A 25,460-nucleotide genomic window follows, 5' to 3' on the forward strand; every position below is an offset into this window, starting at 1 on the left:
CTTCCATGGGGCTGGTTCATTCACATGGCTGCAGTTAAGAAGCCTGGGCTCCTCACTGGGTGACCTCTCTCCAGGGCTGCTTGAGGGTCCTGCAGGGCTGCTTGAGGGTCCTCATGGGAGGCAGCTGGCACCCCCAGAAAGAGAGAACTAAGAGATAACATGGAAGCCACAGTGACATCTATGGGCCTATATTCTGACATTGCACCTATCATAATCATTTTCAGAAGTGAGTTCACCAAGTCTAGCCCACCATCAAAGGCTACACCAATCAGGCTCCACCTTTTGAGATAAACCTTTCAAAGAATTGTGGGCGCATTTTAAAGCCACCACGAAGAGTCAGGAGATAGAAGACCCGATAGGGCATGCTCCTTACCATATGCACGGCCCTGGGTTTGAGCCACGGCACAAGGGAGCTCTATGTATGGTGGGTTGGTGCTATTGTATCTCTCCCTCTATCTCTGTTTAAAATCTAAAATTTGGCCTGAGAGTTGGTGAAACTACACATGTGTGAGGTCCCAGGGCCAAAGTAAACAACAACAAGACCCAATCAAATAAAACACCCATGGGGTATTACTGTTCCCACCTTGGAGAGGAGGAGACTCAAGTTCCACGAACCCAAATGACCTGCCCCAATCTGTTAGGCAAAGGAGACTGCCTTCAAGCAAGGCGATGATTCTTCTCCTTGCTCCCACACAGGACCTGGAAGAACAGCTGGAGGAGGAGGAAGCTGCGAGGCAGAAGCTACAACTTGAGAAGGTCACAGCTGAGGCCAAGATCAAGAAACTGGAGGATGAGATGCTGGTCATGGATGATCAGAACAACAAACTGTCAAAAGTGAGTGGGCTTGAGGCTGGAGAGGCATCCCAGATATAGCACATAGGACTTACATGTATGAGGTTCCAAAGTGAGTGCATATATTGCACAACCACAAATAGATCATCATATATAAGCACTAATTCCCATAGTGGAGTTCACCAAATTCTAAGAACAAAGCATGGGGGGGAGGCAGAGAGGTAGCTATTCACAAGTAAGCCCCAGTACCACTTATGCCAGAGCTGAGCACTACTCTGGTCTTTATTTTATTTTCATTAATTTTTTTATTATCTATTTATTTGTTGAATAGAGACAGCCAGAAATCAAGAGGGAAGGGGTAATAGGGAAACACCTGCAGCCCTGCTCCACCCCTTGTGAAGCTTTCTCACTGCAGGTGGGCACCAGGGGTTTGAACCTGGGTCCTTGTGCATTGTAACATGTGCGCTCAGCCAGATGCACCACCACCGGACTCTAACTTTTTTGAAAATATTATCTTCATTTATTTGATAGAGACAGCCAGATATCAAGAGGGGACACAGAGATAGGGAGAGGGAGAGAGAGTGGGAGGCTGAAGGAGCTGCAGATCTGCTTCACCACGAGTAAAGCTTTCCCCCTGCGTGTAGGGATAGGGGCTTGAACTTGGTCCTTATAAATTGCAACATGTGCACTCAACTAGATGCACCACCACCTAGCCCCTCTTTAATTAAATTAAATTAATTAATTTATTTTTAGCCTCCAGGGTTATTGCTGGGGCTCAGTGCTGGTACCATAAATCCACTGCTCCTGGTAGCTTTTTTTTTTCATTGTATTGGGTAGGACAGAGAGAAATTGAGAGAGGATGGGGAAATAGAAAGGGAAATAGAAAGACAGACAGCTGCATCACAAGTGGTGAAGCAGGTCTGCAGGTGTCTTTCTCTCCCCCTCCTCTCTCAATTTCTCTCTGTCCTATCCAACAATGACAACATCAATAACAACAACAACAACAATAAAAAACAAGGACAACAAAAGGGAAAAATAAATATTTTTAAAAGACAGACAACTGCAGACCTGCTTCACTGCTTGTGAAGTGTCCTCCTTGCAGGTGGGGAGCTGGGATCCTTGTGCTTCATACTATGTGCATCTAATAAGTATTTTACTTATTATTGGATAGAAACAGAGAAACAGAGGAGGGGGAGATAGGGCAAGAGACAGAGAGATACCTGCAACCCTGTTTCACCACTTGTGAATCCTTCCCTTGCAGGTGGGGACCAGGCGTTTGAACCTGTGCCTGTGCACTGTAATGTGTATGCTTAGCTGGGTGCATCACTGCCTGGTCCCCTCCTTGGTCTCTTGCAAAAAAAAAAAAAAAAGTAAAAAGCAAGTGGTACTGGGCATCTGTATTATAACAACAGGCTCACCAAGGTCAAGGACCCCTCAGGTACTTTTCTCTTTCAACTAAACGCAAGGGAATGAAGGGTGAACAGAGTTCCCTTGAGCAATAACAACCTGTGTATGCAGGTATGTAATGGACTAGGTCCTAGGTGGTCCACCAGCACCATGGCCAGCGGATCCCCAAGTTATGCAGAGATAGAACCCTCCCTCACTCTCACAGGGCTGTTAGTATTAGCTGTCCTGGTTTGCCTGGTGTAAAGAGGACTGGGGAGTGACATGGGACTTTCAGCACCCAAACTGGAAACATCCTAATGGCACCTGGATGATTATGCTCTTCTGACCAGTAACCACCAGCCAGCACCACTGAAGGTGGACTCCCTTTAGTCCTTAAAGCTAAGTCCTCACAGGGCACCTACTATAAGCCAGGCCTCTGTAGTTACAGGGATGCATGGTGAATGAAGGAGGACCTCACGGGGCTTATAGTCTAGTAATATCACAAATAGATAATCATATACATAAGCACTAATTCCCATGGTGGAGTTTACCAAATTATAAGAACACAGCATTAAGAGGCACAGAGGTTGCTATTTAGAAAAGGCTTCCTGGAGGAAGTGACATTTAAGTGGACACTTGAAGAATGAATAGTTCAAGAATGGGGTAAGCTTTCCAGGTAGACAGAGACCCTGGGACATGTGGGAGGCAAAGGAAGAGGGTCTCACTGGCTGGGACATGAAATACGAGGGCAGACTGGCATGAGATGAGAAGAAATTTCTCTTTGGGGCCAGGCAGTGGTGTACCTGGTTAAGTGCACACACTACAGTGCACAAGGACCCAGGTTCAAGCCCCTGGTCCCCACATGCAGGGGGGAAGCTTCACAAGCAGTAAAGTAGAACTGTAGGTGTCTCTCTCCCTATCCCCTCTTTCCTTCCCAATTTCTCTCTGCCTCTACCCAATAATAAGTAAATAAAATTTTTTTTTAAAATCCTCTTTACCACTGAGGTAAATATGTAAGTTCCAGAGAAAGCGAGTATTTCTCACTCCCCTCATCTTCCCTGAAAAAAGGAACGAAAACTCCTTGAAGAGAGGATTAGTGACTTGACGACAAATCTTGCAGAAGAGGAAGAAAAGGCCAAGAATCTTACCAAGCTGAAGAACAAGCACGAATCTATGATCTCAGAACTGGAAGGTAAACCAGGGACCCCATGAGCTTTTGGGAGAGAAAGTGTTAAGATGAGAATAGTTAGGCCAGGAGATACTCATTGGGGAGAGTACTCAGAGCCTTACTGTGTGCAAAGCCCCCTGAGTTTGTCTCAGCACCAGAAGAGCTCCATGTAGTTGGACACTACTTTGGTGTCTCTCCTCTGAGCCGGTTTGTCTCTCTTTTTCTCTCTCAGAAGAAGGGAGAATAAATAGAAGGTTGGGAGGCCACTTGGTGATATCATACATGCACAAAGCCCTGGGCTTATTACCTGGAGCTGCACAAAAACAAACAAAAAAATCCAAACAAACTAGAAAAATTGGAGAGGACATTTGCACTTGTCAAAATAGTTCAGATATTCAGTTCTAAGAGGTGTTTTCCCCGAGTTCCATCTCCTGAAGGGCCCCTGGCTTTGTCATTGTAGTACGGCTCAAGAAGGAGGAGAAGGGCCGGCAGGAGCTGGAGAAGATGAAGCGGAAGCTGGAGGGTGAGGCCAGTGACCTCCATGAGCAGATAGCAGACCTGCAGGCACAGATCGCTGAGCTCAAGATGCAGCTGGCCAAGAAGGAGGAGGAGTTGCAGGCGGCCCTGGCCAGGTAGCCCCATGGACCTCCACTGGCTCAGTCAGCATCCCCACCCCCAGTGCCTCCCTGGTCCTGCTTGTATCATCTTCAGACTTTTTTTTTCTTTTTTTACTGAAGTGAGGGGGGGTAGGAATTGAGCTGGGGACTTCAGAACTTCAGGAATGGGAGTCTCTTTGCATAGTTACTATGCTATCTCCCCCACCCCAAACTTCTCCTTTTCTTCCTCCCTCCAGAATCACTCTCTTTTTGTCTCCCTGACTTATACCATGTCTGCCCTTGGTGTCCGGTCTCATCTGTACCTCTTTTCTGGACAGAGTCCATTCCACTGTCTTCCCAACCCCCCCCCCCCCCCCCGGCCCAGTCTGTCTCTGGTCTTCCGTGAGTGCCAGTTTCCTTCCAGGCTTTGTCCTATCCTTCTCAAGTACCCTGACCCCAGCATGTGACTGCCCTCATACCTCTGTAAATGCACCCACTGTCGGCTGCGTACATACTAAAGGGATATCCCAGCAATGATAGCTGATGCTTGTCTACTTGCTCGCTGTGCACTGAGCTCTTTCCAGCAGTCTCTTTGAGCCATGGGCCAGGTTTATTCTATGTCCTTGTGACTGGGAGGAGGCAGAGCAGAGACTTGAGCCCCAGAGCTCTCTGATGGTTCCCCTGCCAGCTTCCCCTTTGGGTTTGTGTGCAGGACAGTGTTAGGCTGCAAACATTCCTCTGGCATTTGAGCCTTCGTAAAAGCTCAAAGATACAGCCCAAGCCAGTGCTGACCCTGCCCCGCAGAACCAGGCCTCTGCTTCCCTCCTGCCTTTCACTCATAGTCCACACCAGAGGCCAAGAGGGAGCCCACCTTCCAGGGAATCCCTAATGCACCTGCATATCAAATGGATGCTGCTGCTCTCCAAATCCCTAACCCACAGTTAACTCTTCACAGACTGGAGTTGCTGGCTTGGTTTTTTTTTTCACCCCTCCCCCCAGCACTGCTAAGCTCTGGTTTATGGTGGTACTAGGGATTAAACCTGGGATCAATGGTGCCCCTGGCATGAAAATCTTTTTGCACAACAATCATACTGTCTCCCCAGCCCAGGATGCTGGTTCTGTCGTTGCCATCACCACCAAGCAGTGGCTGGCCAAGCATGTTTTAGTCAGTAAACACTGTCACTGCGAGAGACAGACTCCAGAGCACTCTTCAGTGCCCGCATATGGTGATGCTTAGAGACCAAGCCTAGGGCTTCTGGGATGTTAGATACGTAAGTTCTGTGCACTGCTACCTTATAGTTATGATGGAGGAGTAAATGTCCTATGCCCAGAAAGTATCTATTAGGCCCTTACTGTGAACTGCAACTTGCTAGTCTGGGACCTAAGCATTATATGTATACCACCTGTTTTTTTTTTTTTCCTTACCTTGGAAGGCATATTCCTATAAATTTCTCAGCAGCCCAAATAGTAGGAAGGGGTCCACAGTGGTCTCAGGAGTGTAGGTGGAACATGTTTTGATATATATTTTTTTTGGTAATTTTTTTATTTATTTATCTTCCCTTTTGTTGCCCTTGTTGTCTTTTTATCTTTTTATTGTTGTTGTGGTTGATGTCGTCGTTGTTGGATAGGACAGAGAGAAATGGAGAGAGGAGGGGAAGACAGAGAGGAGGAGAGAAAGACAGACACCTACAGATCTGCTTCACCGCCTGTGAAGCGACTCCCCTGCAGGTGGGGAGCCGGGGGCTCGAACCAAGATCCTCATGCCGGTCCTTGCGCTTAGCACCACCTGCGCTTAACCCGCTGCGCTACCGCCCGGCTCCCGATATATATATATTTTTTGCCTCCAGGGTTATTGCTGGGGTTCAGTGCCTGCACCATGAATTCACTGCTCCTGAGGGCCATTTTTCCCCCTTTTGTTGCCCTTGATGTTGTAGTCTTGCTGTGGTTATTATTGTTATTGTTGATGTTGGTTGTTATTGTATAGGACAGAGAGAAATGGAGAGAGGAGGGGAAGACAGAGAGGGGGAAAGACAGACACCTGCAGACCTGCTTCACCACCTGTGAAGCTACTCCCCTGCAGGTGGGGAGCTGGGGGCTCAAAATGTTTTGATATTTCTGGCATACGAGAAGGCTGTTCCCAAAACACAACTTTTGGCCACATTAAGAGAGAACAGGAGTCGGGGGGGGGGGGACAGGCATCCTGGGGTCTTCACTCTGTCTGTCCTTGGCAGGTTGGATGATGAGATTTCTCAGAAGAACAATGCCCTGAAGAAGATCCGGGAGCTGGAGGGGCACATCTCAGACCTCCAGGAGGACCTGGACTCGGAACGGGCAGCAAGAAACAAGGCAGAGAAACAGAAGCGGGACCTGGGGGAGGAGCTGGAGGCACTGAAGACAGAGCTGGAGGACACACTGGACAGCACGGCCACCCAGCAGGAGCTTCGGTGAGTGGTGGCCCTGTGGCTGCCTGTGCACGTGGGACAGTCCCCAGCCACAGGCTCCCCAGTGTGACACTATTCAGTGATAGTGTGTGTGCCTTGCATGTCTTAGGCCCTTGTGTGACCCCTGGTACCACATTAAAGAAAAAAAAAATCAGAGGTGTCAAAAAAGCAAGAGTCTTACTCTTTTTCTCTCTCTCATGAAAAAAGCCTGGGCTCAGAGCCAGACTAGATCCAATTTCTCACTCACCACAGCTAAGCCACTTGCCCTTAGTCTGTTTCTCCATCTAGAAACTAGTATATGTTGTTGCTTCTTGGGCTGCATATCTGAAATGATGAAAACAAAGAGCCAGAGTAGAGCTTGGTTTATAGTAAAAACTCAGTGAGAGCTAGTCTCCGTAGTGAAGGAACAAGTTTATAGTTGTTTTTCCAACCTCTCATAGATTCTAGGCAGATGCAATGCTCATTTTTTATAATGTCCTTGGAAATTCCAGGTCCAGAGAAGTTGGAGGACTTCCCAAGGTTCACATGGCAAAGGAAGTGTGGCGAGACTAGCTCTAGAGGGTTCTCCTTCCTCTGCATAGCACTGCCTGACCCAACTGCCACTTGTGGTGTTCTTCCCTTGCAGGGCCAAGAGGGAACAAGAGGTGACAGTGCTGAAGAAGGCCCTGGACGAGGAGACACGGTCCCATGAGGCCCAGGTCCAGGAGATGAGGCAGAAGCACACGCAGGCAGTGGAGGAACTCACGGAGCAGCTGGAGCAATTCAAGAGAGTAAGTCTCAGTGCTTATGACAGCACATCCAAGAGTCCTAGAATCCAGTACCCATAGCTTGGTGTCTGCAGTCAAACAAGCGTGGTGACAGCCAGCACTTCCTCAGTAAGTCATGACTTTCCCACAAGACAGGTATATTGAAGCCTATTTTACACATACTGAAACTGAGGTCTAGGGCTTTGAACCCAGGTGGTCTACCTCTGGACCCCTAGCTTCTCCTGTGGGGATTCCGATAGACCACTCCTTCCAGACAAAGAGTGAACAAAACTTGTCAGAAGGCAGCTTAAAACTGGGAACCTTTTCTGACCTTGACAATTCTCAACTCTGGCAGTTGGTGGCGCTGGAGATCAAACCTGGGATTTTCAAACGCAAGTCCTATGTGCTACTGCTGTGTAACTCCCTGGTCCAAAATTGAGGCCTTTCAATTCAAGTTAATTTCTCTGCACACTGTTCAGATCTCATGCCAGTGGGAGTTTGAGAATAATGGGTTGGAAGCACTCTCTCTTGCTTCCTCTTAGGAACTTATCTCTCCCTTTGGAGAATTTCCTTATTTCATTTTTAATACAACAGGGCCAGCTGTCTTTTAATTTGGCTGATTGTTGTCTAGGAGGAAGGCAAATGCCCTCTTTCCAGGTGTTCAGTTTATTTTTTGAAAGTCACTGATAATTGAGGTACCATTTTAAGTGTCTAGTTCAGTTCAGTGGATTTTGACAAATATCTGTACTTGTATAACCAATACCACCATCAGATAGACCATTAGCATTAGGTATTTAGGGCAAGTCATATAGCTCACTGTTAGAGCTCAGGACTTGTACACTTGAGGTCCCAGGCTCAATCCTGGGTACACATGCCAGAGCTGAATTGTACTGGTCTTTCACAAAATCATTGTTTAAAAAAATTGAGAGGCAGGGCTAGATAGCATAATGGTTACACAGAGACTCACGCCTGAGGCTCCAAAGTCCCAGGTTCAGTACCATAAGCCAGAGCTGAGCAGTGCTCTGGTTAAAAAAGAGAGAGAAACTGGGGAGATCCAGAGTTGCAAGTGAAATGTCTTTATTAAGATGCTGGTGAGTCACTGTCTTTGGAAACAGGCCAATGAGACAGATATACAGGTAGGTTGCAGGCAGCCCAGGGGTGCTAGCCTGCTGCCCATGAGCTTCAGAACACAATCCAGAAAGTCCATGAATTGTGGGTTCCTCCCTGCTGCATCCTTCCCCCACGAGTCAGGTCCCTGGACCTACCTGAGTGTGGGACCGAGGGTACTCTAAGTTCCTGTCCTAACTCTCCTCCTTGCCACTGGCCAGGCCAAGGCCAACCTTGACAAGAACAAGCAGACACTGGAGAAGGAGAATGCAGATCTGGCCGGTGAGCTCCGGTCGCTGAGCCAGGCCAAGCAGGAGGTGGAGCACAAGAAGAAGAAGCTGGAGGTGCAGCTGCAGGAGCTGCAGTCCAAGTGCAGTGATGGCGAGCGGGCACGGGCAGAGCTCAATGACAAGGTCCACAAGCTGCAGGTGAGGCACCCCTTCCCTCTAGCTACATTCCTGGAGGAGAGGAAAGGGTCATCCTATCTGACTTCATCTTAAACTTCCACCTGTCCACTGCCCAAGTATTGATTGAGCATCTTCTCTGTGTTAGGTACTGTGCTTAGCCCTGAGATTTAACAGCAAGGAAAGGGACAATGGCTTTGCCAGGGGGGACTCCAGCCCACTGGAGAGAAAGAAAGGCATGACAATCACACAAGTGGATGTGACGTGATGCTGGAAAGGGGGAAGCACATGCTGCAATGAGTATAAATACCAAGAGCAGACATCCTTGGGCAGGAGGCACAGCCTAACACATCAGTCCCCCAGGCAGAGGGAAGATAAACCCTGTGCAAAGGCCTTGTGGTCAGTTGGAAACTGGAAGAGACCCCATGAGGCCAGTATGATGGGCTTTTTAGCTGGGGCACTGCCACTGTTTATCTTTGGTCTTAGATAGCTTAGAATAGACATTTGGCCTGACTTAACATACCTGATATGTGGGCAGACCTTTGATAAATATTAAATGTGCTTTCCACCTGGGACAAAGGTATAAGGTGGGGTTTAACTTGACCCACCCCCACCCCAACACACATGAGGGTGAGAACAGGGGTTTTGCTCTCTTGGGACAAGCAGCGTCCCAGATTTAAGACAACTAATTCCTGACTAACTGGGAAGAGAGCATTTGGGGCTGCCCAGAAATCCCAGGGCTGGAGTAAAAGCAGAGCACACAGCTGGAGGCTGTCTAGCTTCAGTGTCTGTGCCTTTAAAAGGGGGGGGGGGGAGAGTAGTGGAGGTGTCATGGAAGCCTCTTCTCCAGCTTTGTGATGCAGGCAAATCCAGAGCAAGTTTCTACCTGGATGCCCAGGCCCAGGCAAAGCTGTGCCAACCTCGGCAGGGATCCAGGATCCTTCAGAGGGATTAGAAGCTGGGCCATTTGGCTTGAGATGCTGACAGATTCAGTCACCATCGTGTGCCCCTTCCCCCTTTCCCAGAATGAAGTGGAAAGTGTCACAGGGCTGCTCAATGAGGCGGAGGGCAAGGCGATCAAGCTGGCCAAGGATGTGGCGTCCCTTGGGTCCCAGCTCCAGGACACCCAAGTGAGTACACCTCTAGACAAGTGGGGGAGACCATGGATATGTCCTTCCCCAGCTGGAGTTCCCAGCACTTTTTGTGTCCTTTTCCTAGGAGCTGCTTCAGGAAGAGACCCGGCAGAAGCTCAATGTGTCCACCAAGCTGCGCCAGCTGGAGGATGAAAGGAACAGCCTGCAGGAGCAGCTGGATGAGGAGACGGAGGCCAAGCAGAACCTGGAACGCCACATCTCAACGCTCAACATCCAGGTGCTGGCAATGGGGATGGGCGGTTTATAGGGGGCTCCTATCTTGCATGTGGCCACGCTGCCTGTCCCCCAATGCTCCCTGAATTTCCTTAGTCAGAAGCAGGTGACTTTCACCGTCCAGGGTGTGGGGTCCACTCAGGATCCCTTCCATCTCACCTTTATGCTGCCATTTCAGTTCTCCGACTCTAAGAAGAAGCTGCAGGACTTTGCCGTGACCGTGGAGTCCCTGGAAGAGGGCAAGAAGAGGTTCCAGAAAGAAATTGAAGGCCTCACTGAACAGTATGAGGAGAAGGCAGCTGCTTATGACAAACTGGAAAAAACCAAAAACAGGCTTCAGCAGGAGCTGGACGACCTGGTGGTGGATTTAGACAACCAGCGACAACTGGTGTCCAACCTGGAGAAGAAGCAGAAGAAGTTTGATCAGGTAGGGACCACAGGGGTGACCTGGTAAGCACTGGGGTGCACATATGTGTGACATCCTCCACAGAACTGGAAGCAATGGGATACCAACTTGATTTGAGGGGAGGGGGACCCATGAAACATTAGGGCTGTGAGGTCAGAGTGGGGTGTGTGGTGGAATCACCAGGCAACCACAAGGGCCTTGATGAATACCGCTTAAGAGTCCAGCCTAAGAATAAATGAGCTTTAGTCATCCTATTCACTTTATCATGTCTACTGAGTATCCCAAGTAAAGCTTAGCTTCTAATTTAAATACCTCTTACACTAAAGATTCACTGTGTAGAACAGCGCATACACAGCTGGACAGCGAACACCTGTCTACCCACCCACCACACCTGGTATTTACTATTAACACTTCGCCATACTTTAGCCCAGTTATTTGTACAGATGAACCCTATCCATCATTCCTGTCTTCTGGGTGCACTTCACAGCTAAGTAGAGATGTATATGTTTCCCTCTTGACACCTCAGCCTTGCATGTTAAGTACCATTCATTCAAAAATAATTTTGTTTGCATACACTTTGTTCTGACAAATGCCCAAATGCGACTTTTAATACATATCACTCAGATTTAGGAAACATAACTTGCTTTGCAGATGATGTGGGGATTTTACTGTAGGGGCAAATAGTAGAACCTAGATGATTCTTGCCGAGTCTCCCCTTCTCGGTGCTATCTGTCCACTCGTCTCTCTCTGCTTCTGAATGAGGGTCTGAGGTCAGTGCTAGTGGTTTCCTACCGTATACAGTGTAGGGCTTCGTACTGATAATGCTGTCTGTAGACCCCTATTCCTTGTCTGCATGGTGTGCCTGTATTTGTGTGAGCCTGGTTTGAGTCCAGCCCTAGTGCCACAGAATATTTCCCTAAAAAATATGAGCCAAGATCAGCACTCCTCTGGAGACAAGTGTGCGCATACTTGTACCACTCTCTGAAGATGAGATTGACTAGAGTCAAAGTTCCTTTAAACTGCTCCTCAAACCAAGGGGTTTGTGCTTGGATCCATCCATGCTCCCCATTTCCCTGCTATAGATGGCAGATGGCAGTTTGGTAGGTCAGTTACTTCTGTTCAAGAAACAGCATTCAGTCACTGGCCCCTGGCAGAAGTAAATGTCTCCTTTAACCTCAGCAGCAGTAGGTCTGAGCACACATGGGCAGACTTCATGGTTTCAAACCACAGAGCTCACATGTGCTGACTCTGTTTAGCTCTTGGTGTCCTGGCCTGCACCACACCTAGGCTGTGTGGGGCAGCCTCCTGATCCTATGTATGACTCCATTATTGAACACAATATCCACAAGACACCTGGTGGCTATTAGGGCAGCCTCAGGAGAAGTTCAGCAGGACACAGCTTTTCCCCTGGAGGCACAGTTAAGTGCAGCCAGACCTTGGGCAGTAACTCATAGGTGTTCCATTGTAGCTGCTGGCTGAGGAGAAAAACATTTCCTCCAAATATGCTGATGAGAGGGACAGAGCAGAGGCTGAAGCCCGAGAGAAGGAAACCAAGGCCCTGTCCCTGGCACGGGCCCTGGAGGAGGCCCTGGAAGCCAAGGATGAGCTCGAAAGGACCAACAAGATGCTCAAAGCAGAGATGGAAGATCTGGTCAGCTCCAAGGACGACGTGGGCAAGAACGTAAGTTGTTTTCTCTTCTGAGCTGGTCTATACTTTCCTTCTGCTTAGGTCAGGTCAGGCCCTGGGGGTTTTGGCTCAGTGCTGCCTTTATTGACACACTGGAATCTAAACTGTGCAGATCTGGGAGCTAAATCAAGGGGTGCAGAGCCTACCCCGCCAGCTCCCTGAAGTCAGCTCTCACCTGAAAAGGTCCATGAGCTGGAGAAGTCCAAGCGGGCCCTGGAGACCCAGATGGAGGAGATGAAGACACAGCTGGAGGAGCTGGAGGATGAGCTGCAGGCAACAGAAGATGCCAAGTTGCGACTGGAGGTCAACATGCAGGCCCTCAAAGGCCAGTTTGAGCGTGACTTACAGGCCCGAGAGGAGCAGAACGAGGAGAAGAGGAGGCAGCTGCAGAGGCAGGTAATCAGGCCTGCCTTTTCCCTCTCCTCTCCTTTCTTGCCTTCTTCCTCCCTGATTTCTTTGTCCCATCCCCTTTCCCCTATCTCCATCTCTTCTTTCCCTTCTTTATCTTATTTGTTAATTGTAGAGAACTAGAACATCCTTCTGGCATGTGTAATTAGGGATCTCAGGACCTCATGCTTGAGGAGATTCCAACCCTTTATTTACTGTGCCGTACCTCCTGCGCCATGCCTTTCCTCTTATCTCTCTTTCACCTTTCCTCCTAACTTCATGGAGATTCTTTTCTCACCTGCAACCTGGGGGTTGGGAGGGACCTCAGGGGGCAGCCCAGCAGCCCACCTCTCTCCTGAGTTCAGCTGCACGAGTATGAGACGGAACTGGAAGACGAGCGAAAGCAACGTGCACTGGCAGCTGCAGCCAAGAAGAAGCTGGAAGGGGACCTGAAAGACCTGGAGCTGCAGGCAGACTCAGCCATCAAAGGCAGGGAGGAGGCCATCAAGCAGCTGCGCAAACTGCAGGTGGGTGAGCGGACGGCTACTGCCCATCTGGGGAGGACAGCATTCCTCGGGCCTCAGTTCACATGGGGAGTCCTGTTTCCTACATGGAGTCAGCAGAGGCAGCACCCTCACAGTGGTAGGCTGGTTAAAGATGATGTGAGGGGAGTAAGGACTTCCTAGCACTGTTCCCTGCTGCCTCTGCAGGCCCAGATGAAGGACTTCCAGAGGGAGCTGGAGGACGCCCGTGCCTCCAGGGATGAGATCTTCGCCACAGCCAAGGAGAACGAGAAGAAGGCCAAGAGCTTGGAGGCGGAACTCATGCAGCTGCAGGAGGTAAAGCCTCTCTACCCCTCCCAACCCCCAGCTGTATGTAAGCCCAGATTTTCCACCTGAGGGGAAACCACACAGTCCAACAAAATGGAAAAGGCACAGGTCCTTATCCTTCCATGTAGCTTCGAGGTCACTTTTTTTTTTTTTTTTAAATATTTACCACCTTTTTGTGCCCTTTTTTAAAATTGTTGGCTAGGACAGAGAAATGGAGAGGGGGGAAGGGATAGACACCTGCAGACCTGCTTCACTGTCTGTGAAGCGATTCCCCTGCAGGTGGGGAGCTGGGGGCTTGAACTGGGATCCTTATGTTGGTCCTTGCACTTTGCACCACCGCCAGACCCCCTCGAGGTCACTTTCAAGGGGTGGCTGTAGAGACAGCTAGGGGCCAAGGGTGAGGTCCTGGCAGACAGCAGGCTTCCTTTCTCTCTACCCACCCCTCTAGGATCTAGCAGCAGCTGAGAGGGCTCGCAAGCAGGCTGACCTGGAGAAGGAGGAGCTGGCTGAGGAGCTGGCCAGCAGCCTATCAGGAAGGTACAGAGGCCCTGGGAGAGCATGCTGGACCCCCATTTCAATGCTGAATAGGAGAGGGTGCTGCATGGAGCTGGTGACAGAGACCCCAGGGGAGGTTTAGTGTTCTCATTCTGAATGAGCATCTGGGAACAGCTGGTAAGACAGTGAGGCCTCCTGTGCCAGGCAGGAGTCCTGACTCCCCAGCTGTGTGTGACTTTGGCCAAGTGTAAGCCTCTGTCTCCTCAGTTCCAAAAGGAGGGCCATCCTGAGACATAGGTGCACCGTGGAGAGGGGTTTTACCAAGCCCCTGACATGCTGTCTCCTACAGGAACACACTGCAGGATGAGAAGCGGCGGCTGGAGACCCGGATTGCACAGCTGGAGGAGGAGTTGGAAGAGGAGCAGAGCAACATGGAGGTCATGAGTGATCGCGCCCGCAAGGCCACGCAGCAGGTGCGGCCCAGGAGGGGGGCTGCAGAGGGCAGCACATCCCTCAGATTTGCCCTGTAACAGCATCCTAGTCCTACACTAGCTCAATGCCCTGCACCAACTGGGCAGCTGGGTGCAGGGAGAGACTTGAGGCCTTCACGCATTCCCTTCTTTGTCCAGCCGTAACAGCACCAGCAGACAAATGCAGGAGTGAGGGCCTTGGTGTCCTCAGTGACCTCACTGACTAGTTCTAGGGACCCAACATGTGACCTGAGCCACTCAGTCAAGGGTGGGACAGACAGGAAGCCTGGTGGCACTGGGATGGTGCCTCTGGGCCCTTAAAGAGTGGCCAGGAGGAGCTGGTGGACAATGAGCTCGAGCAAAGGTTGTGCCCAGCTCACCACTGTCCTCCTTTCATTTCTCAGGCTGAGCAGCTCAGCAACGAGCTAGCCACAGAGCGCAGCACAGCCCAGAAGAACGAGAGTGCACGGCAGCAGCTGGAGCGCCAGAACAAGGAGCTCCGGAGCAAGCTGCATGAGATGGAGAGCTCAGTCAAGTCCAAGTTCAAGTCCACCATTGCTGCACTGGAGGCCAAGGTTGCTCAGCTGGAGGAGCAGGTGGACCAGGAGGCCAGGTACAGGGATCCCACACCCCAGTGCATGGCGGTGAAGCTCACCAGTTCTCACATTGCAGTGGGGCTGGACACAGCAAGTGCTGTAGCCAGCAGAGGGAGCCTGCAAGGTCAGGTGCTCAATACTTCCAGCTCCTTCTCTTTCCTGGAGGTGTACCCTCGGTTATAGGACATGACATTAGCAGACACACAGCAAGTCCAGTCAACCCATTCAGTCCCACAAGGTATGGGGACGCTTCTAGTCAAAATAAGAATTCCATCTGTCATTTTCCTGTTAGGGGCACATTTTTTTTTTGCCTCCAGGGTTATTGCTGGGGCTGGGTGCCCACCACAAATCTACTGCTCCTGGAGGCTATCCCCCTCCCTTTTTGTTGTTGTCCTTGTTTATCATTGTTATTGATGTTGGATAGGACGGGGAGGGAGAGAGACACACCTGAAGACCTGCTTCACCGCTCATGAAGCAACCCCCCTGCAGGTGGGGAGCCGGGGGCTTGAACCAGAATTCTTACTCCCGTCTTTGCACCATGTGCCTTAACCCACTGCACTACCGCCCGACCCCCCTCAGAGCAGCAATTTTAAGTCACAGCTAGGTCCAACCCTCCCCACAGTTGCTTTCAGAGCATCTGTCACCTCCATGAGCAAGCCACCCCTTTAGTCATCATTCTCGCAGCCCCCAGGCTCCTTTCATCTCCACTGCCTATAAGTATAACCATACATTGGGCCAAGGAGGGAACACAGTGATGGTGCATTGGACTTGCATGTGAATTAGTTCTAGTTTAATCCCCGGCACCACCAGCAGTTAGAACTGAGCAGTGTTTTGGTCAAAAACAAACACACACCTGGCAGCCTTCAGAGCTGGCTCACCCCAGTGTTGGCGTCCCATCCCTCAAACTGGGGCTCAGGAGGAGCCCAGATGGGGCTCATGCCTGGTCCTGTGCACAGGGAGAAGCAGGCAGTGGCCAAGTCCCTGAAGCAGAAGGACAAGAAGCTGAAAGAGGTCCTGCTGCAGGTGGAGGACGAGCGCAAGATGGCCGAGCAATACAAGGAGCAGGTAGGGCCGCCCACCCCGCCTGGCCCTGTGAATCCCCCAAGGCTGACACCTGACCCCGACACTCCATCCCACAGGCCGAGAAGGGCAACGTGAGGGTCAAGCAGCTTAAGAGGCAGCTGGAAGAGGCAGAGGAGGAGTCACAGCGCATCAACGCCAACCGCAGGAAGCTGCAGCGGGAGCTGGATGAGGCCACAGAGAGCAACGAGGCCATGGGCCGGGAGGTGAACGCACTCAAGAGCAAGCTCAGGTGAGGGGCCTAGTGCCAGCCGGAAGCAGGAGGACATAGTTCCTGACTGTCCCATCCCCAGGATTCTAAGCAGCCAATTCCTGTCCCCTGGTGAGGATGAGGGGGGACAGGGAAGGTCCCCTCTCCCAAAACCTTTTCTACATTGTAGCACAAGTGCAGGATCTTTCTCAGCCTCTTCACCTTCTGTCTCTAACTCAGAGTCCTTCATCCACTACTGCTATCTGGGGTGACCTGGGTGCTGCAGGGTACAGTGACAACAAAATGCTATCAGGACTCGGCCCCCTCCAGCTGATTGTGCTCACATTCTGGTACCTCTGGGCCTGCAGGTGGGTAGGTGACCTGCTCCTCACATCCCTGGACATTTTATTTATTTAAATCAGAGCACTGCTCAGCTCTAAATTAAGATGATGCCTGGAATTGAAGTTATAACATCAGAGCCTCAGGCATGAAAGTCTTCTGTGTAACCACTGTGCTATATTGCAGCCTTCCCCCTACACTCCCCCTTAATGAGGCATGAGACTGAGGCATGCAAGCGCTGTGCTGAGCTAGCACCCTGGCCCTCCCTGAGGTTTCACTCCCTGTGGCACTTCACCCATGCCACCCAAGTTTGACCATCAGCCTCAGGGTCTGCTCAAGTCCTGGGGCGCCCACATTGGGGTGTGTCAAAGCTCTGATAGCAGGGAAAATCAGCAGCTCTCACACCGCCCACAAAGAGAAAAGGACATCTCAGCACCCCCAAAATTCCCCTCATTGACATGAAGAGGATTGCCCTCTGTAATGCCCAGGCCTCCCAATGAGATCTGCTTTTGACTTTCACCCTAAACTTTCTGTCCCCACCCACACTTGCCTGATGAACTTCCTAATTAACAACAAACACACACACACACACAAATGAAATGGCCTTGACATGTGAGAAAGTGCCCTTATAGCCACTGCCCTCCATGTGTTGAGCTGTCTGGCACTGGAGAGGGCTACCTCCACATCAGATCGACCCCTCTTGTTTACTCAAGCCACCTAACTCTGGAAATTCTTAGCTTCTCCTTTGCAGTATCTTCGTGAGTCATTCTGTCAACTGGAGATGCCTCTCAGCCCCCTTTGCTGGAAGTCTAACCTATTGCCAGTCCTCACCAGCTAAGCCCTCCTTTCCCTCAAGGTGGCTTCTGAACCGCCACCTTCTCCTGGTCTCTGAGTGAGTCCTGATACTCATTCCACCTGCACAATTTGCTCAGACCCTCGAGGAATGGCTCAGCCAGCCCTGAGGCTTTGGAGTTCCTGCTGTAGCTAGTGCCTTCCTGACACTCCAGACAGATTTAGCACGGCTCCTCCCCACTTCAGCAACTAGAGCAGTAAAACCCTCGAACCCAGGCCACAAATGAGGTGGTCAAACCATGTTTTCTCTCTCCCTTGTAGCCTGTGTTCAGTCTGTTAGAAAATCTGCCAACTGTCTCTTCCAGAATACTCATCTCTTTCTGCTCTCACCTAGACAGCTATGTGGTCACTTCAAGGGCCCCAATGCTTCATGCTGCCGACTGGCCCTTAGAGTCAGCAGTGTCCTTGCAGTGATCAGTTCCCTACCCTGCTCCTCGGTCCTGTATCAACCCTGTCCACTGCTGTCTCTGTGCTCACAACGTCTTTCCTAGCTCTCTGCACAGCCAGCTCCCTCTTCCAGTTATCACTGGGGCTCAGTGCTAGCATTACAAATCTATTGCTCCCAGTGGTAATTTTTTCCTATTTTATTTGACAGGACAGAAAGAAATTGAGGAGGGGGAGATAGGGAGAAAGAGACACTTGCAGATCTGCTTTACCACTTGTGAAGAGTCCCCCTGCAGGCAGGGAGCAGGGGCTTGAATCCGGGCCCTCCTGCATGGTAATAATGTGTGTTTAACCTGGGACAGCACCACCAGGCTCCAGTTTACCATTTCTAAACTCACTCCCTATAGTTCTGCTCTTTATTACACTCATGCATATTTTACTCTTCATCTGTAAGCACCATAAGCAAGGGGGAATGAGCACATCAGAGATGATGTTTTTCCGGTAACCTGCATACAACTGTTACCCCTTGCTGACTAGGCACTTTCTTGGGAATCAATAATGTTAACTGGATGCACATCCATTTGCAAATAAAATTTACCCTTCCATTGTTAAGTCAGGTTCACCTACATCAACAGGTTATGACTTAATTATTAAACATTGAAAATGCAATAATATATCCTAGCTGTTGTGATTACAAATCAATGACTAAACACACACCTGCTTCTCAGTTAACAAGGGGAGTAAGAGAAGCACCAGATGGACCAGTCAGAAAGAGCTGAGAAGTCACTTCCTTTCTGGGAGCAATTACCCAAGGCAAGACCAGGACAGAGATAGAAGAGGGGCTTCTGAGCCCCCAGATAGAATGGAACTCAGCCCTTGTCACTCAGATACAGGAGAGCTGGTATCACCACAGAGGCATCCTGGACTGGCTCTACTGGTGGCAGCACCATCCCCTCCTGGGCTGGGAGGGTGGTGGGGAAACAGCCACTTGGCGCCTCTCCTACTACCCCCGATGTCCATACTGTCTTATCACTGAACAACGCTGGGGGTCCTACCAGACACCTGACCCATACTGTGCTGACAGAAGCAATCATGTAACATAGCCAAGGATGGGCCAGGCCTTTCCTGCTTTGGAATCTTCCAGATGCACAAAACCTGGGGCTTTGAGTGAGCCTAGCAAGCTCAGCAGCTGCCTCTCTGCCTCCCCAAGCTTCACGATTGCCTATACCCCTTAGGACATGGCCAGAGCACTCCCACTGACCACAACCCTGATCATATCTCATATGGCAGCCATGTCTCCCTATCTGCTAGAGGCGCAGGAGTAATGAACACCACGGGGACAGAAACAAGGTGAGCTGTGGCTGCAGCTGCTTTGCTCAGGATTTCTCAGGTTCTGGCCTACCTGGACTTTTGGCAGCCTACTCTGATTCCTTTACCTCTTGAACAGATCTTCAGCAACTTACGCAGCCTACTCTGATTCCTTTACTCTCTTGAACAGATCTTCAGCAGGGAAGGATGCCACCTGTACTCTTATGTCCCCAATGACATTTTGCTTTTGAGAGAGAGAGGTGGAGAGACACTACTCCATTGCTCATGAAGTTCCCCTCTGCAGGGCTCAACCCTGGGTCCTAGCACATGGTAAAGTGCACTCTAGTAGGTAAGCTACTTCCCAGCCCCTGCAACTCACATTAGAAAAATATTTTAGGAAGTCGGGCAGTAGCACAGTGGGTTAAGTGCATGTGGTGCAAGGACTGACATAATAAGGATCGGTGTATAAGGGTCCTGGTTTGAGCCCCCAGCTCTGCAGGGGAGTCGCTTCACAAACAGTGAAGCAGGTATCTATTATCTTTCTCTCCCTCTCCTCTCTATCCAACGACGGCAACAATAATAACTACAACAATAAAATAAGGTGGTCAAAAGGGAATAAATATTTAAAAAAAATTTTTTTTAAACTAGATGCAGAAAGAGAATGAAAGACTGGAGCACTGAATCTTCTTTCAATGCAGTAGGGGCCAGGACTGAACGGAGCACCTGGCAAAGCAGTGCACCATCCAAGTGAACTATTTCTTTCACTGGTCTACAGCCCATATATTTAATGGCAGAAGTTTGCCCCTGCCCCCCAAAAAAAACAGGGCTGGAGAAATAGTTCAGCAAGCAGGCTGCCTGCGATGCCAGGAATGTAAGGCCCAGGTTCAAGCCCCAAATAAGGTGTCACACGGTGTAGCTCCTGTGCTATGGTGTCTCACAGTCCTATTTGAAGTAAAATGAGAGAAGTTGGGCCAGAGTGAGCTCCTAGAATAGGGCAGGTCACCTGCCTTGCCATGTTCAAGGCCTGGATTCAAACCCTGAAACCACATAGGTGTTATGACACCAGAAGCAGCTCTGGTACTGAGATGTCTCTTCTAGTTTCTCTCTATAAACACACACATCTGAATGAATAGGTTAACCCAGAGTATAGAAATCACATTGTGAGAATGCAGCAACACAAAGTTTTACGAACTAGTCAACATCCCCACTAACATGCCCTAGTCTGGCCAGTACAACCTCCACTGACCACTGGCACCCACCTCTACCTACTTGCTAGAGGTGTTTCCTGTGCTGCAGCCTCTCTAAGTGCTCCTAATTCCAGTAGCTTCCCCCAGTGTCAATTTAAAGGTTCCTTTGGGAGTCAGGCGCAGCGGGTTAAATGCACGTGGCGCGAAGTGTAAGGATCCTGGTTCGAGCCCCCAGCTCCCAGGTTCCTTTGGGAGTCAGGCGCAGTGGGTTAAACGCACGTGGCGCGAAGTGTAAGGATCCCGGTTCGAGCCCCCAGCTCCCCACCTGCAGGGGGAGTCACTTCACAGGCGGTAAAGCAGGTCTGCAGGTGTCTATCTCTCTCCCCCTGTCATCCCCTCCTCTCTCCATGTCTCTCTGTCCTATCCAACAACGATGACATCAACAACAATAACTACAACAACAATAAAAAGGGCAACAAAAAGGAAAAGTATTAAATTTAAAAAAAAATAAATAAATAAAATAAAAAAGGTTCCTTTAATTGAAGCAAGTGCCTCCAATGATTAACTGCACACTTTAGTGGCTCCCTTCTGTTTGCCAACTGTAACCATCAGGGACTCTCTCTCTCTCTGTTTCAGAGGCCCCCTCCCCCAGGAAACTCCGCAATGACTCACCAGGTATCATGCCTTCAGCCTCGCGACTCCTCCACTGTGTGACACTCAGTTTCCATTTCTTTCTGCCCATTGCGCCCTCCCCCACCTCTCCCTGCCCCTTCTCTTTTTTTGGCCCTTGCACATTTCTATGAGATTTCTGCAAAACTGGAAGTCTTGGATAACATAGGTCAAAACCATCTTTCATCAAAACCAAGGTCAACCAAAGATGACCACTTCTCTTGACCCAGTTTCCTTCCCTTCTTCTGCTTTGGCATCTAACATGACACCAAATATGCCCTCATCACTGTGTGTTGGTGAGGTTTTAGGGGCTGTTATGTCACTTGGATGGGTTTTTCCTGGGAGGCTGGGGAGAGTGCCAGGGACTGAACCTGGAGTTTCATCCAGATAAAGCATGCGCTCTACCACTGAGCTACCTCCCCTGTCCCTGCATCAGTCTTACTTTTGTAAGAGGGTCTCTCTCACACCATTAGGATGCTGTGCTGTGCTGTTCTCTCTCATTTGGATAAGACATGCTCCCCAAAAGGGATACAACAATATTACAATGGCTTGAGCTGGCTGGCCTGGGTCAAATCAGGCTGAACAGAGCACCAGGCTCCTGGTTACCTCATGTCCCAGCCACCTGTCCTCTATGGGTGGTTTTCACAAGCATGTCTACAGAAGAAGCCTGCTTGCATCCCCTGGTCTTATAAGTGCTGAGCAATGTGCAACTCCACCAGGCCTAGCTGCTAACGGTCAGAGCATGAGGGTGTGGGGGTACGCTTGCTGGCACAGAGCCCTCACCGGGGACCTCACAGGCACTCAGTCTGGGGACAGGATGCCTGAGGTGGAAGAAGTGCATGCAGCCCTTGCTGGGATAATTGACACCTCTGCTGTGCAGGGACACTTCTGCCTTTTCCCATCCATGAAGTTCAGCAGCTGGGGGTCTGGTTTCTTCTCTTTCTTCCATGAGAGATCAACCAAGCCCTGGCCCATGTCCATCTTTCTCTTTTGGAGAATCTCAGCTTTGCTGTTGCTACTCAAACTCTTAAAGTGGGACAAGGTGTTGGCAGGAGCACTGCTTTCAGCGGTGTTCCTGCCAGGCCTTGGGCATCCTAGAATCCACCAAGTGTGAGGTCTGGATGGAGCACAGGGCCTACCTGTGAGTGGAAAACCCAGGCTTTTGAAAGCAGTAGGTGCTCGCACTCTGGTACTGATTCATGATGTTTCAGGGGTGCCTGGGATAAGTTCAAGTCAAGGCACAGAAACCAAACTGTCCAGTCAGACCCTGTAAGACAACCTGTAACAGACATATAGTCAGGCACATTTTGTCTACAGTTTCAAAGCAACTCCTGTAAGAACAGAACCTGAGCTGGATCAGACCCTGAGGCAGGAGTGATACTTAAGCAGGTGACCCGAGGGAGTTCATTTCTCAAGCTCTTCTCGGTAGTCGGAATCCTCTTCTATGAGGCAGAAAGCATGGTCAGAGCTTTGGTGTAGTTTAAATACTCTTTCCCAGTCACTGAACTATGAACCTGGAGGGGGAGAAGTGGAACACCACCTGTAGAGCTAGAAGGCCACACAGCAAACACTGTTGCTGCTTCCTTCCACCCTGCCCTGTGGGACCCTTCACCCAGTTTCTTGGGAAACACATACTAAGGAAGCAATGACTTTCAAAGGGTACATTTAGAGAGGGGTGGATAGGTATCACTAAGAGATCTTTAGGCCAGTGACAACTTTTAAGTATTTACTCTATATCCCATGAGGTACTGGCCTCAGCTCAGATGAGTTTTACCAGCCCTGCCTCTGTACCCCTAAAAGGTTCAAGCTAGGGTTCCCTCCCCCTTGCTCATGATCAGTAATCTCTAGGCTTTGCTTATGCCCCCATCTTACCTGAGTTGTTCCTTATGATTAAAGATGTGAAAACTATGATTAAAGATGTGAAAACTTGCTTTTCCACCCAGCCTTTGTATGGTGAGCAGGTAGTTTTTGTTAGAGTCTGCTTCCTTTTTCGACATTCAGAAGTGATTTAAGACTTGTTCTCAGATCCAGATCAGACAAGGATGGTCAAAGTTACTTTGTGGTCAAACATTTCTTGCAAACAGGGCAGGTTCAATGCAGGTGGGGCTGATGTTTCCTCTGCCTGCTGGCTCAACCACCCATGCTGAGCCTCACTATGTGCCCAGGACAGAGCCTGGTGGCAACTTGGCTTCAACAGAGAAAGGAGATGGAAGCTGTAAGGGCAGAGAAAAGGGGGTATCCAACCAGCTAGAGTTGAAGAACATTGTTAGCAGATCTTATTTTTCTAGCACAGATTGAGCATTTACTATGTGCCACGCACAACACCTGTCCTGGAGACACAGCTCACTGTGAGAGCTGTCACTCTAACCAGCAATCATCCTTCTGGCACTGAAGCAGAACCTCTTCCTCTGTCAAGGTTGCCCCTCATCCCAATCTCTACCTTCTTCCAACAGAAAAATCTACATGTGTCCCTGTTTTCTTAAAGGCAAGGAGGTACAGAAATAAGAATATGTTTGCCTTCCAACATGTCCCACTAGCTATGAATAAAGCTGTGGGGGACAGGAACACACACACACACAGCTTTGTCCTTTTCTAAGTGAAAGACTACAGCAAACCAGACTCCATATCAGATGACCAAGCAATGCCTTTTCTTTTTTTAAGAAGCACACTTCGCTTTGAAAAGCCCACTCCCTGACCCTGCCAGCTGACTCACTGTAACTACTTGAGGCTTGCAGGACTGGCCGGGTTTAAACTGAATTCTAGCATATCATTCATTTGTGACTGGTTCTTTTGTCCTTTCTGAAAAATCTCTTCCAACCCCCCAAGGGGCTTCTTTACTCAAGCAGATGTTTTTCTTAACACCCACAGGCGTGGAAACGAAACCTCTCTGATTCCCTCTAGAAGGTCCGGGGGACGTAGAGTCATTGAGAATGCAGACGGTTCTGATGAGGACATGGACACCCGAGACGGAGACTTCAATGGCACCAAGGCCAGTGAATGAACTTGACCATTTGGCACTGTACCAGGAAAAAAAAACCCTCACCCCCATCCCCAAACCGACATAGTGGTATTGACTCAGCACTGTCTGAATCCAACTTCAACTTGCAAACCTCACCGCGACCCCTCACCGTGAACATAAAGATCTCTGCCCTGTGGCCATGGCATCCGTCTGAGCTTTGAAGGATGTGCTAACTGAGAGACACCCAACAAGACACACAGACACACCAGCCTCTTCCTTAGTCAATGAACTGGCCCTGGGTTTGAGTTATTAGGAAGAGAGAACCAAGGGTGACCAATCACTGACAATTTAGTTTACAGCAATGGGGGAGAAGATCACCAAAATGGGGGCCACTGCACCCTACTCCCCTCCATCCCTCCCTGACCTGCATCCTCTTCCAACTTTCCAAGCAGGTCCTGGCTTGAGAAATCTGTCCCTTCCCGGTTACCACACCTCAGATGCACACAGCTCACCTGGACCAAGTGCCTTCCCTAGTCACATGAATGAAAAGGAGACACTGCTCCAAAATCAGAGCAGGAATGTTACACCATTTTATATGCACCCCGAATGTACATGAGGACACCTTCACTAATAAAAGGCTATAAGTCACTAGAATATAGTTGGTTTTGTCTTTTGTTTTCAATAGAGAGGAAGGGGGGGTGTTCTTTCTTTATTCCTCATGACAACCTGTGAAGTCAAAGTTACTGTTTCATAAGTGAGGATGTGATATGACATGAAATGTCCAAGATCCCACAGCCAGCAATAAACAAAACAAAACATAGATGCTAAGGGAGTCTGTGTGGGAGTATCTCTAACCAGGAAGCAGACAACTGGAGTAACCATCCTTATCAATCAAAAGCCAAGGCCCGAGGGTACAGTAACACAGTGACAGAGCTGTTTGATTCCTTGGTACCATGAAAGTCAGAGTGGTGCTCTGGATTTTACTATTTTCTTTATTGGATAGAGACAGCCAGAAATCGAGAGGATAAGGGAGGTAGAAAGGGAAAGAGAAAGAGACATCTGCAGCCCTGCTTCGCCATTTGCAAAGCTTTCCTTCTGCAGGTGGGGACTGGGGGCTCGAACCTGGGTCCTTGAGCACTGTAACGTGTGCTCAACCAGGTGTGCCACCACTCAGTCCCTAGATATATATCTTTTTTTTATCACTGGGGTTGCACTGCCACTTTTTCAGAGACAGAGAGAGGGAAAGATACTATAGCACTGAGGCTTCCCTCAGTGCAGTGGGGGCTGGCTTCAAATCTGGGTCACAGACATGATACAGCAGACACACTATCCAGGTGAGTATTTTTCCAGTTTTTCTGAATCATTTGCTAGTAAATAAATCTTTTAAGAAAAAGCAAGTGCATCTTCAGCACCACCATTAGCCAGAGCTGAGTTTAAAATAAGTTCAAAATAAATAAGACACAAATGTATATAATGTGAAGAATACAAGATTTCCCTGAATGTTTAAGTCAAAGCACAAAGCACTCAGCATGGGTGAGTGAATTTTTCCTGAAAAGGGTAGGGTACAGTTTTTAGAATTTGCAGGCTACATATGTTCTCTGTTGTATATTCAAT

At 49.5% G+C, this 25,460-nt stretch overlaps 1 protein-coding gene across 1 annotated transcript in view; it reads left to right on the top strand.

Annotated features, from left to right (window-relative positions):
- Positions 1–24,500, top strand: part of MYH11 (myosin heavy chain 11) — a 109,378-nt gene extending 84,878 nt beyond the window's left edge. The window contains exons 22-40 of the mRNA XM_060174106.1: positions 591–834; positions 3,247–3,370; positions 3,807–3,978; positions 6,174–6,386; positions 7,009–7,153; positions 8,458–8,664; positions 9,666–9,770; positions 9,859–10,011; positions 10,186–10,434; positions 11,882–12,094; positions 12,284–12,496; positions 12,853–13,014; positions 13,198–13,326; positions 13,766–13,854; positions 14,162–14,285; positions 14,687–14,895; positions 15,835–15,943; positions 16,018–16,190; positions 23,756–24,500. Coding sequence (XP_060030089.1) covers positions 591–834; positions 3,247–3,370; positions 3,807–3,978; positions 6,174–6,386; positions 7,009–7,153; positions 8,458–8,664; positions 9,666–9,770; positions 9,859–10,011; positions 10,186–10,434; positions 11,882–12,094; positions 12,284–12,496; positions 12,853–13,014; positions 13,198–13,326; positions 13,766–13,854; positions 14,162–14,285; positions 14,687–14,895; positions 15,835–15,943; positions 16,018–16,190; positions 23,756–23,888 — 3,166 coding nt within the window. The 3' untranslated portion in view covers positions 23,889–24,500. The remainder of the gene's footprint in view (positions 1–590; positions 835–3,246; positions 3,371–3,806; positions 3,979–6,173; positions 6,387–7,008; positions 7,154–8,457; positions 8,665–9,665; positions 9,771–9,858; positions 10,012–10,185; positions 10,435–11,881; positions 12,095–12,283; positions 12,497–12,852; positions 13,015–13,197; positions 13,327–13,765; positions 13,855–14,161; positions 14,286–14,686; positions 14,896–15,834; positions 15,944–16,017; positions 16,191–23,755) is intronic.
- Positions 24,501–25,460: the final 960 nt, after the last annotated feature.

The sequence above is a fragment of the Erinaceus europaeus genome, chromosome 15, assembly GCF_950295315.1.
Source record: "Erinaceus europaeus chromosome 15, mEriEur2.1, whole genome shotgun sequence".
In the NCBI taxonomy this organism is placed as follows: domain Eukaryota; kingdom Metazoa; phylum Chordata; class Mammalia; order Eulipotyphla; family Erinaceidae; genus Erinaceus; species Erinaceus europaeus.